The sequence below is a fragment of the Centroberyx gerrardi genome, chromosome 2 (assembly GCF_048128805.1).
Source record: "Centroberyx gerrardi isolate f3 chromosome 2, fCenGer3.hap1.cur.20231027, whole genome shotgun sequence".
Lineage (NCBI taxonomy): Eukaryota > Metazoa > Chordata > Actinopteri > Beryciformes > Berycidae > Centroberyx > Centroberyx gerrardi.
The window spans coordinates 16,967,454-16,984,974 of record NC_135998.1 but is presented as its reverse complement, the minus strand read 5'-3'; the positions used below and the strand labels follow the sequence as shown (position 1 = coordinate 16,984,974).

General features: G+C 40.6%; 3 protein-coding genes across 9 annotated transcripts in view; 1 reads left to right on the top strand and 2 right to left on the bottom strand.

Moving 5' to 3' along the window:
* Positions 1-936: 936 nt before the first annotated feature.
* On the bottom strand, positions 937-10,255 carry coq4 (coenzyme Q4 homolog (S. cerevisiae)). 4 transcript variants are annotated; one of them, XM_071905968.2, is made up of 7 exons: positions 10,135-10,255; positions 5,701-5,853; positions 4,571-4,667; positions 4,340-4,442; positions 4,020-4,149; positions 3,378-3,471; positions 937-1,846 (listed from the first exon to the last, which is right to left on the bottom strand). In XM_071905968.2, exons 3-7 carry the CDS (start codon positions 4,663-4,665, stop codon positions 1,663-1,665), a joined length of 606 nt encoding a protein of 201 aa, XP_071762069.1. In that variant the 5' UTR covers positions 4,666-4,667; positions 5,701-5,853; positions 10,135-10,255; the 3' UTR covers positions 937-1,662. The 4 variants fall into 4 exon arrangements, with proteins under 4 accessions (XP_071762069.1, XP_078144970.1, XP_071762067.2 ...); XM_078288844.1 differs by having other exon boundaries at positions 5,701-5,850; XM_071905966.2 differs by lacking the exon at positions 10,135-10,255 and adding an exon at positions 9,734-10,107.
* The window catches only part of ermp1 (endoplasmic reticulum metallopeptidase 1), a 133,434-nt gene continuing 124,286 nt past the window's right edge, over positions 8,374-17,521 (bottom strand). Inside the window, exon 16 of the mRNA XM_078288845.1 lies at positions 8,374-8,385. The gene's annotated coding sequence lies outside the window, so the exon portion shown is untranslated. The remainder of the gene's footprint in view (positions 8,386-17,521) is intronic.
* The window catches only part of traf2b (Tnf receptor-associated factor 2b), a 20,605-nt gene continuing 12,395 nt past the window's right edge, over positions 9,312-17,521 (top strand). For 2 of the 4 annotated variants that reach the window (XR_013507223.1, XM_071905964.2), the window contains exons 1-2: positions 9,994-10,091; positions 16,135-16,339. Coding sequence is in view for 3 of the 4 variants with exons in the window: in XM_071905964.2 (XP_071762065.1) it covers positions 16,164-16,339 (176 nt within the window). In the remaining variant the exon portion in view is untranslated. Of the gene's footprint in view, positions 9,331-9,993; positions 10,092-10,369; positions 10,399-16,134; positions 16,340-17,521 lie in introns of those variants that run through there. The other 2 variants (XM_071905965.2, XM_078288830.1) reach the window with 2 other exon arrangements.

The following is a 17,521-nucleotide window of genomic DNA, read 5'->3' as shown; positions in this document are numbered from 1 at the left end:
CTTTAGGAGTGACAAGTTTATAAATCATGACCTAACTGTCAAAGGTCACAGGGATTGTATGAATTCTGTGTATTTCCCTTTAAGGAAGCAGTTGAAATCCTTTGTGAAATGCATTTCCTTGTCAGGGCAAACCGTTTGGTGTTGCACACAGAATACAGTATGTCCTAACTGCATGCAAGAACAATCTGCAGGTTACATTACAGTTTAGGCATTTAGATGACATCATATCCACAGCAGATAACACTAAGTACACTAACAGAATAACTGGAATTCCTGAATCCCATAACCACAAGAAGGAAATTAACAAATGTGAGGGTCAACAATATGCTTAAAAAAAGAGGTTTTTATTCCTTTCTTTTGGAGTAAAACACATCAGCACCTATGGAATGTTCAGCAGAATTGAACAGATATTGTTTTGAATATAATCAATATATATATTGAATATAAATCTGGCATTTACAGCCAGAGGAACTCGCTTACCTCACTCAATGTCTACCTGGCTAGCAAATACTGACACATTTTAAATGAGCGTATTTGATCTTAGTTTTATAATTCTGTTGCTTTAAACTGGGAATACATGTCTATATCCCTATGATTTTTCGCATATAATTGTCACATTCATAATACAAAATAAGTACAATGATTAAAGTTATCTTGAAATATTGTATCCAAAGCCAATAGTGATTATAGTGAGCATTTTACAAAAACTTTCCTCTAAATGTGTTATGTGACAGTTCTGTGTTTGAATGGCTGTCGCAATAAAAGGAAAGGCTTAACAACCTTATTTTTCACCCGTTAAATAAATAATACACAGAAAAAGATCTAGGTCAGATTATTAGAAAAAACACAACTGTTGGCCTGTTCATACTTCTTGAGAAAGGCTTCTCCATGGTAGCGGTACCCTCGCAACTATTTAGAAGTAGGAAAACACTCACAAACATTTTTTAAGTTTAATAAATGATGACAAACAAAACATTTTCGACCCTCTGGCCTTCATCAGTGTCTCATACATTCAATCATACATTTTTATGAATAAAACATTATGTTTGATGTTGGCGTTGATCTTCATGTGAAATTGCTCATCTCATAAACCTGAGATGTAATCAGCATATCCAGAGTAGAGTTTGACTGTATTTCCACGTGAAATATATTACTATAACAAGAGTGAGTCACAGGATGTAATAAAAGGTTACACATTGCCTCAACCAGATAACAGATAAGACTCTATTATTTTATTATCCGTGATGCTGATTACAATGTCTCCACAACAGATAGTGACTAAACTTTACCTGACTTTACCAGACTCTGTGGCCTCTGGTGGTATAAAAACTCCCTAACATTTCTGTGGTTGAAATGACTCAAGTCAAAATGATTCGCATTTCAAAGTCAAACTTTGTACAAGAAGGGAGATGGATTTTGGGGTGTCAGCAGGAATCAATCAGGGACTAACCAAGTACCAGTCTCTCTCTCTCTCTTTGAAATCCCCCCCCTCACTCTGCTTCCTCAGCAGTGAATACAATCCTTCTCTCCTCCTTCATGGAGTAAGCTTGACACACAAAAAAAATCACCACAGTATCACACATCAAACATCTCTGGTGTCTCGGCTATTCCAAGTCCTTTGTCAAGTCGTTCCTGAGCCATGAATCTTATTTGGGCTCTTCCTCAGGTGTTCCTTTGCTTAGTGGCACTGAGCGCGATGGGAGGCGGCTCGATGTTCAGCTCTTGTCTGAGGTCCTCCAGGTTCTGCTCCCATCGCCTCTCGTAGAAGACGTTGAGGACGCAGCGGGCCTGGCGACCAGTCTGCAGAGCCCAGGGACCCAGGGATGTCAACAGTGACTGCAGGCGACTGGGAAAAAGGTGATATGGGATAGGAAACTGTCAGCGGGACACAGCTATGAAGAGGAAGCTGTCAGCAGGACACAACTATGAAGAGGAAACTGTCATGACATGACATGACCAGTCTTTTATGGTTTCAAATCAGCGGGCCAAAACCCAGTTCCTCAAAAAAACAGTCAAGTTTATTGTTATTGATTTAGGAAGAATTAATGATTTACAGCCACAGTTCTCAAAAAACAGTTCCTGGCATTGACATACATACACTGTGGGAAAATACATCTGAGGCTGTATTTCTTCACATCTGGGGAATACACCCACAGAATCTAAACAGAAACCAGGTCATACGCCTTTGTTATTCATTATGCAGGTAGTGGACTGAAAGACCACATGCAGTTAAGAGTTCAACTGACGAGTCGTGAGTGTTAATGGGTCTGGATATCAAGTGCCGTTTAAAGATTAATTTTAACTACACAAATCAATGGCAAGGTTTTTCCGTTCCTTATTTGCCTGCTAATTTGAATTTTCCATTGAGACCTGATCAGAAGACCAGATACAACCCTAATTTGTGTGGTGTACTTTTGCTCTTAGAGGCTTCAGTGACAAGGACAAAACTCTTAGTAATTCATAATTTAATTTGTCTGGCAAGGTGGCAGTGGTTGCTTTCAAGATGGTTCAAATAAAGGAACTTCTTGGCACAGGAGACCAGTTCTATCACAAGGTCCGTCATGTGTAACCTGTGCACTGTGCTGTCTAACCGAAGGGAATTTTCACTACTAAAAAGGCAGATGATCAACAGCTGGTGATCCATGAAATGTGACGGTTGTGAGGTGGCAACAAGAACAATGACTGTGATAGTATAATGTCAAGAAAAAAAGAAAAAAAAAATTAAAGATACACCATCGAGAATAAAGATGTATTTCAACTTGTTCTAAGGCCAACATTTCCAGACGTGGTATAAATCTTTTGAGATATAGTCATTACTGTATAACACTATTTTAGCAAAATGTTACTTGTTATAGTGATTTCCCCAATAACAGCCATGCAAATATAGATTCAAGATGCAATCAGATGCTCAAAAATGTTTGGTACATGGACAGAGTTAAAAACAAATTTGGTAGGTAGTCACATTCAAGTAGGCAATCTGGTAACATAAAAAGGTTTTAAATATGAGCAGAGAATGCAAATGTGATAAACTTTATTCTGGTTGATTTTTGACTAGCCAAATAAAAAAATGTAACTTGTGTAAAATATTCAGGAGCAATTGTGAAACATTAGAAACTGAGAATGAAGAAACGGAAAGCTTAGTTCCTTTATGCGAACCAGGGCTTTTTTTATGGTTTTCCAAAAACCTGAAATCCTTATTACAACAACCAAACTGTAAAAAATAAAGTATTATGTTTTATCAACTTAAAACTGGATACTCAATGAATTTGCTGACTACACAAGTATTAACTCTAAGAAGGTGATCAATAATGGCTGTCCTAAGCGAAAGTGTCATCTGTGACGTGAGAAAAGGTGACGCATCAAGAAAGGTACTGCACCTTGTATTAAGGCGAAGCGGCCCCAAGGCGGCTCCGAGAACGCACATGGGCAGTCCGGTTTGAGCGGCTTCGAACCACTTCACTGCCACCTCACCTGACAGCGAGAGAAACAGACACAGATCACTCAGAACGAAAGAACAGAATGTACAAGAAGACAGATATCTGTAAAGTCTGTCTAAACATACTTCAAAGTGAAACCCTTAAGCAATATGTGCCATTTCTGTCCGCTGTTACGTCAGAGTTTCATGTTTAGTCAGTTCAGTGTGAGAGAGAACCAGTTCAGCTACTGCAATGTTGTCAGTGTATTGCAGAAAGCTCACATCTACAAATTTCAGACAGGTGGAAAGCAGAGAGGGAGAAAAAGCAGAGGAGACAGTGGAGTAAGTTCAGGAGGGATTCAACATCTGGCTCCACAGGTGGCAGACTTAACCACTCAGCTATCTCTGGGCATCACTTCTGCCTTTTTTTTTTTTACTCAAGTTAACAGATGTTATTTTGTCTGCCATGCTTAATTCTTGTTTCATTACACTTAGCCAAGCACTGTAAAAAAACAGAAAATTCAACTTTTTGTAGATGGCAGGTTTCTGCAGGACACTGATGGTCTGAAACGGCAAATATCACATTCTGTGAAGCCAGACTCACCGAGCATGTTAGTGGGCATGCCAAGTAAGGTGTGCAACAAGTCGTGGACCTCTCTGTATCTCTGCATGACGTATGCCAGCTCCTCATTGTCCACAAACTTCACATCTGCCCTCGAGTCAGGGGTCACATGCTGAGAGAAAAATAATGAAGAAACAGAAAGTGAACGCTAAAGTGAAAATGAAAGAAAAAGATAAACGGGTAAAAAGAAGGACAGTTGCAGAGAGTTTGTTTTTCCTGATGAAACTGGTGCCAACAAATGAAAAACAACTACCAAAACATTTTCTTTGTATGGAGTTGTGCGAACCCCACCCCCAACTCACATTGTCCTCCAGAAAGCGGAGGTACTCTCTCCCGAAAGAGCCATCCGGCAGTGAAGCCATCCTGTTCAGATCTAGAGTAGACAGCCGGATCCTGGGCCTTTCTCTGTGATAACCAGTAAATAACAAATAGGCAAAATCAAATCACCGGACCTCCATTCACAAACGAGGCATGAAAGTATAATTTAAAAGTACATACACCAGATTTTGCGTGACAGTGGTAAAGTGACTAACGTTAGGATTGTGTAGCCCTCGGGGTCGTTTCTCATCCTGTCCCTCAGATTTAGCAAGGCTAGGTGTCCTGTCGTCTCTCCAAGCACAGCCACCATGTCTGTACAGTGAACACACATTCACAAGGAATTAAATGGTGTTAAAAGTATAATAAAGAGTTTTGCCAAGGTGTGGCCTCTAGCCGCCGCTTAATCTACAAGCCGGTAAAAATTTCTTACCTCATAAAAAATTGCAAATTCCATTTTCAACATTGTCAAAATTGTCACACTGTTTATACACTGTTTATTTCATGACTTGTCAAAGTTGTGCAGTCCTTCTCAGAATATAGCTTGTGAAATTCCTAAAACGAACTTGGTTGGTTTGCAGGCCAAGTATTGGACAATCAATGAAAAGCTTTAGGATACTGAAACCTTCAGTACAACCCGCCTGATACTGTGCTGCATGTGCGGGAAAAACATTTTACTCCCTGTATCAGTGATCTGTTTTTTCCCTACTGTCCTTTTTCCCCAACCCGACTTTTTTCCCCTTTTAAAATTAGCGGCTGAAAATGTCATGGTATATCTTTAAGACAGCTGCTGTCTCCAGTCATAAAAACTAAATAACAGATCCACCCCCTGAAAGTTGCAGGGTAGCAGGCATACTAAGCAGTTTTTCAAGCCTTTAAAAACGGCAGCTTGAGAATGACTAAGCTTTTCTAATTAAAGAGTACGAGAGAAACGGTAATCTACCCCTCTTGGTATCAATTTACTGAGAAATGTAAAGCAAAACTATTCAGAAACTTTCCAGTTCCTGAAAACTGAATCTGGATACCAACAGCTACAGACTTGTTGATAACAAGCCTTGCAGGTTTCAACAGTATTGGTTATAGACTGCCTGACTTTTAGTTTTAATCAGAATAATGGCTATAGGTCTACAAGACAGCTGAATGCCGTAAAACAGAAATATGCCAAAAAATGTTGCACCTTGCAACATTGTTGCATCTTTTTATTCATACACATCCTACAACATTTTGGGCGTAATTCTTAAAACATAAAGTTGGCGATGAAAGTTTTGGTATTATATAATGAACATTAAAAGGAGCCCCAGGAATAACTGGAGAATGACCATGTCAGCCATGTGCCGATGTGTCTCACCGTGTCTGTAGGGGTTCTGCAGCGCGGCCACGCCTGACCCGACAGCCAGCAAGACTTTCTGTACGGGGTTGGTGCGGATGTGTCCGGGGTACAGCCTGTCATAGTGGCTGTCTGGAGACTCGCTGCTGCTGTGCTGCTGGCGGACACACACTGCTGAGGGAGAGGAGGAACAGCATGAGAAACATTTACACTGCTGAACCGAAGCCATCGGAACCGCACCACCCTGCCTATCTGGGTCTCTCAGTAAATGATAAAAAATTGTGCAACAGATGTCCATAGATTAGGCCTGGTCTGGAATAACCCCATTAAGTGACAAACTCACATACGATATGCCGATCCCCGACTGTCCAGACTGCAGGGACTCCTCATTCACTGCTCTGTGCAACAACCCAGATTAGAGCAACAGCCTCTGTTTAACCATTACAACGCCAACGCACCGGCCCAGAAAACTGAAAATCAAACACACCAACCATCCACTGCTCTGTGGGTTAGGCCTTATTTCTTAGAATGTGACAAGTGATGGGGGGGGGGGGGGTAGTAGGGAGTTGAGGAGCCTGACTGCCTGGGGGAAAAAACTGTTGCAGAGTCTTGTGGATCTGATGCTGCAGAACCTTTTTCCCCTGTGGCAGCGGGGTGAACAGTCCATGGGAGAGGTGGGAGGGGTCTGTCATTATTATGTTGGTGGCCCTACTTGTGCAGCGATTGTGGTAGGTGTCTTGGATGGAAGGGAGAGGGCGGCCGATGATTTTTTCTGCAGTTCTCACTATCCTCTGCAGGATCTTGTGGTCTGAGGCGTTGCAATTTCCAAATCAGGCAGTAATAAGACAGGCAGACAGACATGTTTCAGTTCTAATCACCTCACAGCTGGTGAGGACGCTCTCGATGGTGCCTCTGTAGAACATAGTGAGGATTTTTGCTTTCCTCAAGCGCTGCAGGCAGTGGAGAAGCTGCTGCGCTGTCTCGGCTGTAGAGGTGGTGTTGAGTGAGCAGTGAGACCAGAGTGTTATTGACTGTCTCCACAGCAGAGCCGTCGATGAGCAGCGGGGAGCGGTCAGCGCGGGTTCTCCCGAAGTCGACGATTATCTCCTTGGTTTTGTCCACGTTGAGGGACAGGTTGTTGTTCACACACCAGGTCGCCAGCTGCTCCACCTCCTCTCTGTATGCAGACTGTTGGAAAATGCAGCCCACAACCATCGTGTCATCAGCAAACTTGAAAATGTGGTTTGAGTTGTGCTTGGTTGAACAGTCGTGCGTCATCAGCATTCTCACATAGGTGTTTTTGTGTTCCAGGCGTCAGTGGACCTGTTTGGACGATATGCAAACTGGTAGGGGTCCATTGAGCTGGGAAGTCCGGATTTCAACTGGCTCATGACTAGCCACCGGTCATTCACACTGTAGACTTCTTCGGCACTGGGATGATGGCGGTGGTCTTGAAGCAGGCTGGAACAACCACGTGGCTCAGGGAGATGTTGAAGATATCTGTGAGGACGTCCGTTAGCTGGTCAGCGCATTCTCTGAGCACGCGGCCGGGTATGTTGTCAGGCCCAGCAGCTTTACGTGGATTAATGCTGGAAAGAATTCTTCATTCTTGACGTCGGCAGTGGGCAGGCAGAGTCCTTGTTCACCGGGGAGAGGGATGGACTTCATCGCAGGCACGTTGTTCTGTGCATCAAACCGTGCATAGATTGCAGATTGGCATCACCGTCACAGGCACGTGGAGCAGGCTTGTAGTCGGTGACAGGCTGGATGCCCTGCCATATGTGCTGCGTGTCTTTGGTGTCCAGAAAGCGTTCTTGAATTTTTCTGTGCAAGTACGTGCTTTGCATCCCTGATGGCACGGGACAGGTTGGCCATCGCTGTTCTAAACGCTGCTTTATCGCCGGATTTGAAGGCAGCATTCAGGGATTTCAGCAGCTCAAGGACCTCAGTAGTCATCCATAGATTCTGGTTAGCATGTGTGGTGATGGTTAGTGACATCATCTATGCACTTGCTGGTGCATCCAGTCACAGATGCAGCGTATTCTTCCAGGTTGGTGTGCTGGTCATAGGTGGCAGCCTCATTAAACATGAACCAGTCTGTGCGGTCAAAACAGTCTTGCAGTGTTGAGGTAGCTCCCTCTGGCCGGACTTTGATCTGCTTCAGTGCCGGTTTGGCACGTTTGTGTAGAAGACTGTATGCTGGCATTAGGGTCTCCCGGATCGTGGATGTTTGTGTAGACTCGGTCCAGTATGTTTTCTCCTCTGGTTACAAAATTCACATGTTGGTGGAATTTAGAGAGAACAGACTTGAGATTTGCATGATTAAAGTCCCCAGCGATAATACCAAAGGCATCAGGGTGATCAGTTTGTAGTCCACTAATGGCTTCGGAGAGTTCACGCAGAGCCTCCTTGGCAGATTGCAGGGTTAATAGAAAAAAAATCCATTCAATGTGCCATCTAGGTACCCAGATTAAAACACAAATTGCAGTCTAGGTCGCTTCGATATTTGTTATATAGATCTGATAGAGGGCGATACATATTCAATAAACTTTGATTATACACATCATATATGCATGACAAGCCAACAACCTTTAGCTGTTCGATCAAATCTTTGTAATTTCAATTTGTGAATGAGCATTTCTGAATGGATGAGTTCAGGTGGATGGGTGAATCCAATGTGACAACAAAAAGTACACCTGATACTTGCTATATAAACCTGAGATTACAATAAAAACTCAATAGCTTATTGATTATGATTGGCTTCTCAGTACATGAAGTCAACAATCTTTTGACTTGATAAACAAAAGCCAATAAAAATCAATACATTATTGATGTGGGTTGTCATATATATTGCAGCCTGGGACCAAGATTCGGACAGATTGTATGTATGTGTGAGAGAGGAAGAGGTCAGAGTGAAACTTCACACATTATTTAAGTTGTGTTAAGTGTTTCTGGTATTTATGAGAATTTTTAATGTGAATATTAAGCATTTTGGACATTTTTCTGGCCAGAAACAACTTAAATTGGAAACGCTCTAGTTCTCTTCAGTTATTGCTTACACATGAAAATATTAGAAGGATTGACCGACCGGGGGCCTAATTCCTAAGTGGCCTGCTCCTGAATGTGTCAAAATATCTCAGTTTTGGATAATCAGATAAATCTGGGCAATCTGGGTTGGACTATTGTTATGAATAAATTTGTCACTAAATGGGATTATTACTACAATTTCAGCAACATGGGTTGGTAAACCCAACCCAGACCATATCAATGGGCATCTTTTGAACATTTTCTATCATTTAATGAGATACACCAGATAGAGGTGGTGTGTGTTGTGTAGTGCTGGTCTGGTTACTGTGCCACACTGTAACAATTTTAGGAGGGACGATGTGAACCTTGCTATATATAGCAGAACAAGGCAAGATGCCACCTCCCCCTTTCATGTCTTGGTACCCAGGCTCAGGGCAAGATACTGGTACTCTCTAGGGGAAGTCTAGGGGAAGTTACCTCAAAACAGTCATTTAACGTTAAGTGATTGGTTAGCCCATAATACAGCATTACTGTAATATGGGCTAAATATATGTTTCAAGAGAAAGGGACATTTAAACCATTAATAATTTACCAGTATTACATGATATATAACTCTTCATGATGGTAAATCGTGGTTCATTACACTTTACAAAGAATATTCTCATGTGTAGGCGATAATGTGCACTAGCATTTCTGTGGTTAGAAAACTGCGTTAAATCGAGAGGTAGAAAGGGGATAGATTCCTTGTTTGAAGTGACTTCCCCAAGATTTGTCCTCGTAAGACGAGAGTATTTGGTTAGTAATTAATACAAATGGATGATGTTAAAATATGTGATTCTTCATACATGCCACCTCTGACATGGTAACGTTAGGTAACGTAGCATGCCCCGTCAACATGCAGTCATTGCTATTGTTGCTAGGAACCTCTCCGGCCAAAGAAACTGTTAAAATAACTGTAGCTGTAGTTATGGAGTAGCAGTATCGTTTCCCTCTTAGGTACTGCAGTACACTATATCTAAATGCATACCTTTCGAGGTCAACACGCTGTGTCGGGAGCCCCACTTCAGAGAGCGTATGCTGTATCGCCGAAACATTATGAAGTATGAGCATGATCTGCGCATGCGCGGTGGATTCAGAGCTTAGTTCTTCTCTCCGGAGCAGTCCGAGGGAGCGGGGTTTGATCCGTTTCACGGGGCACACTGTGAGACTCCGCGCTACCAAACTACTTTGTCTTTAAAACTTATGTGCACGTAGTAAAAAAAAAAATGTAAACATTGCTCGAGGTTGAGTTGTCCTTGTCCCCGTTAGCAGGCAAACGGCTACCTTTTATGTGTTTTCGTAGAGAGTACATTTTGTCTGACTCCGGTTGCAACCAAGAGTTCAAGGTTAGTTGAGCTGGTTTTATTTACAGTTGACATTTTTGCTCACCAGATGACCAAGTCGTTAGTACCACAAAACCCCAAGCGCTGGCTAGCGTTAGCTGGCTAAAGTAACCGTGACAGTTGTATTTTGAGCGCGTTTAGCTACACACCGAGGAAGGGAAGTCTGATGTGTGTGACTACTGCAGCTCATCTTTATACTAACGTTAGTCGCTGCTGACGTGGGTGTGTCACATCCCCGGGTGGAGCAGCTAAAATACTGGGTGGTGGTGTTGAATTTATGTAGTGAGCAAACACTTCTTTTGGAAACTGGGTGAGTAACGTTAGTGTTCAGGTTTGTGGTGTTCAGAAACTGGGAACCTAGACTTGAAGAGTATTGAGCAATATGGCGAACCTAAGGGCGGGCGAGCAGGCAGGGGAGAACGGGAAGCGGACGGCCACTTTTCACAGCTGCTACAGACTTAACTCTTTAAACAGCAGCAGATATGGGACCAACGTTGTGATAGTTATATATTTATTCATTCATTTATTTATTTTTAGAAAAACAATGGTTGTGTTGACAGTACAGACAGGTCTGAACTTGTTATAAAAGCCTTGCTTTGAGTGAAAAGGCTACTAGTTGATGGCTCTAGTTGTATATTTTTACAAAGACGGTTTTAAACTGAAGCTTTGAAACTTTTTTGTTTATACTGCTGAACTGCAGTGCTCACTAGTTATGATGTTGGGGTTTTATTTTTGGCAGTTTTCATGTTATTTCGTGATCTTTCATCCAATGTAGCATATTTGCTGTTTTCAGTTACAGTTACCATGATCCAAGTCTGATTCTGTTGGATATCTGTATATTACTTTGTCTCACTTTAATAGCACTGACAGGATGGTGAAGTATGGCAAAGAGAGGCCATTCATTCACTCAGCATATGGTTTCTAGAATATTATATCTTATCAGATGTTTGTTTTCTCTGTGTTTTTAGTTGCTACCCTCAAGGCTTCCATGGTTACACAACAGCAAGAGTAACGTGTGTTACATGAGTGTAGTAACATACTTGTTAAGGCTTGTCTCTCACTTTATTCTTTGTCTAGATATTGCCTTCTAGTCTTGTACAACAGTGTTATATGACTTATCATGTGGTCTTTTCTAGTTCCATTTTATGGATTGGATCTGGTTACATGTTTAAATAGCATGTGGTCTAGTCTGGCCAACTGAATCTTGCTGAATTACTGTTTTTCTGAAATAGGTTTCCTGTGTCTTTGACCTCACAGCAAAGCACTCTTGGTCATCTAATGTGAGCTTACTTTTGTAACTTTTGTGTTCAGAGTTTGTTGATGGACAGGTAGGCCTATTTGCTGTTCAAAGCCATAGGCCTACTAAAGGTTTCTGTAAAGGAGGGACATTGGACATTGGAGTTTCTAAAAGGTTTATGATATGCACAGCATTTGACTGAATTAACAAGTCATGCCTTGTGGCTTCTGATATCAGAAATAAGATTGAAATGAAAAGAAAGTGAGAAATGACTGAACAAGATAGCTCATGATACTGAAAGTGTCACTCCATAACTGCATCATTACAAACACAAATTTTTGTCATACCATTTATTTATTTATCTGCCAAATGATTTCATTGAATTGTAATGACATGAAAGGAAAGACAGCTCTGAATAACACTTGGGAGTAGGCTAATTTATTAAGCTTTATATTGAGTAATAACAAAATAATATATGATCATTATTCTAGACTATTCAGTGTTGGGATACACCAATAACTTTTCACTGTTTATGTAATTCCTAGTAGAATTAAACTCAAAGATTTGGAAAAGCAATACATACATCATGCCTAAACCAATGTAGTCTACGTCACAAATGATAATATGTCAATAATAGTTGAAGAGTTTGCTTAAATAGACTGAATCAAAAACAAAATTCTTTGCAATGGAAATCTCTGTTTTATCATCACATTTGAGATAATTCAATACCAGTAACACCATCTCTTTTTACAGTTGAGAAAAAGAACATAATTTATTCAATTAAAATATAGAAATGATTGTCATAGATTGTCATGACTTTCTTTTTAAAGTTTGAATGGCTTTTGTATGGTTACTACTGCTAATGGTTATTAATGCATCACTGGCCATATGTTTGCCTGGAATAAGTTGCAAGTCATGATAAGCATGAGAGATTTTATAAGTGCTCTTTCTGTAAGTCTTTTGGTCATGAGATTTTCATTAGAATTTATTCTGTAAAGGTCAGACTGATAGTGGGAGTTGGGGATGTTTCCTGTTTCAGTGTTCCTGCTGCTGCTGTAATGAATTTGTGGGTCAGGGTAGCCTAACCTTTTGACTGGTCCTGTTTCATTACCATTCAAGTTTTGACCCATCAGCCACTGATAGTCCCACTTCCCTCTATGGAAGTATTAGGAGAATCCTCTCTGAGAGTAGGCCTAAATGGGTTAAAGGAATAGTTCACCCCAAAATGAAAATACAGTCATTATCTGCTCACCTTCATGTCAACCGAAATTCCATTCAAGTTGGTAGGACCACCAAACACACAGCGACTTAGCGTCCATAGTTTCATCTCAATCTTCTCCCAAACAATTGAAGTTAATGACTTTTTTTTTTTACAGCTCCAAGAAAAAGCATAACATGTCCATCAGATTTGTACAAACAGCTTGTGCAGCATAATCCAAGTGTTTTGTAACCAAAAGGTTGCACTGTGGGTCTAAAAGTCAAATATTTAATATTTCTCATTATTTCATATACCGTACATGGAGGTGAGTAGATAATGACTAAATTTTCATTTTGGGGGTGAACTGTTCCTTTAAGATATCATCGTAATTGGTCTTCTTTGTCAGTCTCTTTTATTTTACCAGTTGAGCAAATTAATAGGTGGAGACAGCACTGCTCAAAGCAATTTGGCATTTGCATTGTGGAACATTGTACAACATGTTCTCCTAGATAAAGGAGTTCCCTTTATGAGCTGGTGCTTGGCCTTCCCACGGCTGCATTGTAATTCCAGTAAAGCTATAATCTGTTCACATTCTTTGCATGGCTATGTGTGCATGCATATGTTAACACATATGCATGCACACATAGCCTACACTGTTTTCTGTTGACATGCATGAAACTATAGCCAGTATGGCTGTATGATCAGCAGCCGACAGCTGCTTGCACACATAGCCTACATGCACTTTTGCAGAAGGATTTGTTATAGAAGTGCAGAGGCTATGTCAGGTACACTATAGAATCAAGTTAGTTCAACTGATGCTGTTGTCTGGATGGACTACGGAAAACAATCATACAGAGAAAAATGACAGATAACCATATTTTTTTTGATTGCATGAAAAAAGGCAAGCATTTGCTTACATCTTCTGTCACACAAAATTTAGCTTTTAAAAACTGTCTGCAACAGGTCCATTCTCTGGTTGCCCGATTCTGACCTACAAACATCATCAAACCGCACTGATTAGTCACAATACTAGGCTAATTATTGGCTGAAAAGGTTCATGAATAATAAATAGCTGGCTCCCATGTCCGCATGACTCATTTACTGCACTTGCTGGTAGCAACCTTGTCAACTGCCCCTTCGCCCCGTGCATTTTAATTCAACTAGCTACAGTTAAAGTATAATTATGGTTATTTTCAACCTGGGCCTTATTTTCCTAGTTTTTCCCATCACGACGTTTGATTGTGTTCAAAATTTAATTGCTTACTTCACTGTAGTGCTTTATGTAGCTTCAGTTCACCAGGAGTGCTGCCTTCAATGCACACACAGTGCAAAAAAAGAGATTAAAACACATCCTTTCAACACAATAACACTCACACTGCAGCTACACATATCTTTAAATAGCTGTGATTGAACAATAAGGCCCATGTTAAAAATAACTGTAATTATCCTTTAATTAATAAAATAAAACGAACCAGGATTAAGTAAAACCATGGCTCACAGAGTCTTTGATACTTCCCTACTAGGGATGCTGCGATCGATCGGCCAGCAATCGGAATCGGCCGATATTCAGTATAAATATGAGATCGGAGAATTCCGATAATGCTTTATAGTCGATTGCAAAAACCGATGGATGACGCAAAACACGTGAGCCATTTCTCTTCTTGAACTTCTTGAATTCATATTTCTTTAGGCTACATGTTAATTAAAAACACAAATCTTCATGGACAACCAGTAATGTCACAGTCCGTCATGCCCGCTACTTCCCCTCATTTAATTCTCTGCTTATTTAATGCATCAATTCATAGCATGTCATGTGCGTTTGTTTACATAATGGTCTGCACTCTGCACGCTGTCCGCGTCGTACTGGAAGACGGTCGAGACCCTAACAGCGGAGAGGCAACTGAAAAGTCTCATTTCTCTCTCTCTTAAGAACATTCACTTATACAAAAACAAAGACTGAAACGGATATATATCTTCGGAGGATGTCTCCATTTATTTAACTCGACTCAACAACACAGGCAAGTGGCAACAGTCTGAGTCTTGTGCTTCTGTTATCTCACTAAATCATGTTGCGCTACCTAGAACGCACATGGTTTTGTTTACATAATGATCAAGTAAATATTGAGGTAGAAAAAAAGAAAATGTGGATACTTTTTAACCAGGACTCAATTTGATGGATGAAATGTATGTAAAATGGAAACTGACCTATAATACTGCTATACCAGCTGCTATAACAAAACAAAAAAACGATCTATGGCCGATCGGTATCGGCAGATATGGCTCATAGACGATCGGCGATCGGCGTCAAAAAACGTTATCGGGGCATCCCTATTTCGTACTCAGTAAATCACCACGTCGTAAAAAGGTTTTGTTGCGACTTGAAATCACATCAATGATTGATGTCATAAGACATACAGAAATTATTCATGAGATACTGGACAAAAACTTGCTTCCTGTCAAAAACAAAACATATTATCAAGCTTGCATCGACAGGAAATACTACCTGGGTCGTATTATACATGTCAGTAAATTCAATCTGCCAGTGGAGGTTTCTGTCATTCACAAGACACTTTTTGCAAATTCTCCATAGAACCCATTTTTTAGGCTTGCTTTTATTGATGTTATGGGTTGAATTCTTTGCCTTTTTGTTGTATTGTTTCTTTTATACACATTTTATTGTTGTCTATTATTGTCTACTATTGCTTCTCTTTTTTCTTAATTTCTGCATTATGTCAGGAACATTTTATTCTTATTTTTGTGAAGCACTTTGTAACCATGTTTAAATAAGTGCTATAAAATAAAATTAAATGAATTCCGTCTGGTCTCTCTGCGAGAGATGATGGTAATACCATATTTAACCACTAGGGGGCAAATATGCATTTACATTAAATGCAATTACTGCATTTATCACATGCTTATATTTTTTATTTACTGATAAAAGTCAGTATTGTGCTGAAGCCCTGAAAGGCAAGAGAAAAACATTTGGGTGGATCCAAAGAAGTACGTTTCGTCTAATTGTTCTTTTTCTCCTGTGTATTTAACAGGATTATTTATCAGGTTTCTTTTTCTAAGTTCTACCAATTTTTTGTCTCCTATTGTTGTTATCTCAATATATTGACTTAACGAGCGAGCTAACAGATTCGGGTTTTTTGTCCTGATACCGTTTGAGCCATTAATGTTTTTAGCCACAAGAGGGCAGGCACACACCACTGTTGAGTGTTCAAAACAAGCCCAGACGCATTTTGTTTCACCATTAGTTTATGAATTTCACACCTTGCACTCATCCAGCCTTGTTTCGTGTCTTACCTTGCCTCGCAGCAGCCTCTTTACGCAAGGGAGATGCTGATCCATACACTGTTTCATAATTCCAGTGTTGACCTACTCTACAATACTACAATATATTGATCTAGCAAGAGAAGAAAAAAATTTGGTGAAACGTAGTTATTTTGATTCACCAAGAGAATCACATTTTTGCGTTTCAGGGCTTTGGCCGATGTACTGTTGTGCTGTCTGTTTCTATTACACAAGGGTCTTAGAAGTTTGTGTTTTTGTTCATGTGTTGGTTTTTCATATGGCTTTTAACACATTTTATGTGTGGTATGTGTTCACAGGGTGCAGCACCAGAGTTTGATGGAGAGGAATGGCCCGCATCTCGTTGGACTGCGCAGACTCCCTACCAGGGATCCCCCTCAGCGTGCTGTCGGTGCCCATGGAGAATAAATACAAATGTCAGCAGTGTCTCCAGGTCCTGAGGAAGCCTGTCCAGGCACAGTGTGGCCACCGCTTCTGTGTACACTGCTTCAAACAGCTCACCAGGTAGACTGGAGGTCCTCAAACCATCTAAAGCAGTGTGCACTGCAAACCTGGCTCCTTCCCCTAATGCTTCCCCTCTTACTGGGCATGCTCAGACCTACCCAGCTCTCATTAAATGGCAGCATCTTCCAGCATCCTCCTGTGCCCGGTCTGTGGTGGTGGTGTTTGCTTGCTTGGCTCCCATCAGCACACCCTGTGCACTTACCTCTGCTGATCTCTGATGGCTGCTGCAGCCCAGAAATCGATCACCTAATGCAGCATCAGCCTTCACATGACTGGATCCTATTGCCGAACTCGGTGAATCACCAGGATCTGCCCATGCTGATTCATTCTAAAGATGTCCATGGTTTTGTTTCAGCTTCTTTTCCCATCTCACATTCAGCCTCTTTTATTGTAATGACTGATGCATTGGTTGTTTGTTAATACATGAATGCATTTGGGAATTTATTATTAACACACTGGTGTATCAGTTAATACTGCCATTTAAACCACCTGGGATTTCTTCACCAACTGGGACTTTCCTCTAAATGTTTCTCTCTTTTTTTTGTAGTTTTTGGACTATACAGAAAAGTTAATACATGGAAAATAGCCTTATATTATAATTATTTGTTTTGTTTTGTTTTATTATTTTTATACTTTGCCCAGATGAAAATAAGAACATGTCAGATTTATTTTCTATTAAGGCATGAAGAAGAATGAGAGTGAAATGCCGAAAGAGAAACATGAGAAAATTGACAAGTTTCTGATGGATGGATGCTACTGTCTTTTCTTAAAAGGGAGTTAGATACAGTGAAAGATACAGAGAGAGTTTAGAGACAGATATAATTAAGAGAAAAAGCACAGTGCAGAACTCGAAACCATAGCCGGTCTCAAAAACAGTACGTGGTTCCTTCATTAGCAGACTGGTTCTCCAAAACTCTTCTCCAAAAGAAGAAAATTGAATGGATGCCTAACATTACAAACTTCTAAAAATAACAGTGTTATGGTTATAGGATTTCCTTGTCATATGTGGGACTAACTCAGGTTTAAAAAAGAAATAGAGAGTCAAGACAGTCAAGATTTATTTACAGTACAGGGTTCTTATGCAAGGCTGGAAAGTCTGGAAATGCATGGCAAGTGAAGTTAACACTTTCCAGGGCTTGAAAAGTCTGGAAATTACATAAAAAGTCTTGAAAAATAATGTCA

Coding starts and splice junctions, on each gene's coding strand:
- coq4 (XM_071905966.2), bottom strand. CDS start 9,827: ATGCGCAGATCATGCTCATACTTCATAATGTTTCGGCGATACAGCATA. Junction 3,472..4,019: donor CATGCCCACTAACATGCTCG/GTGAGTCTGGCT, acceptor TCTCGCTGTCAG/GTGAGGTGGCAGTGAAGTGG. Junction 1,847..3,377: donor CCGCTTCGCCTTAATACAAG/GTGCAGTACCTT, acceptor CCTTTTTCCCAG/TCGCCTGCAGTCACTGTTGA.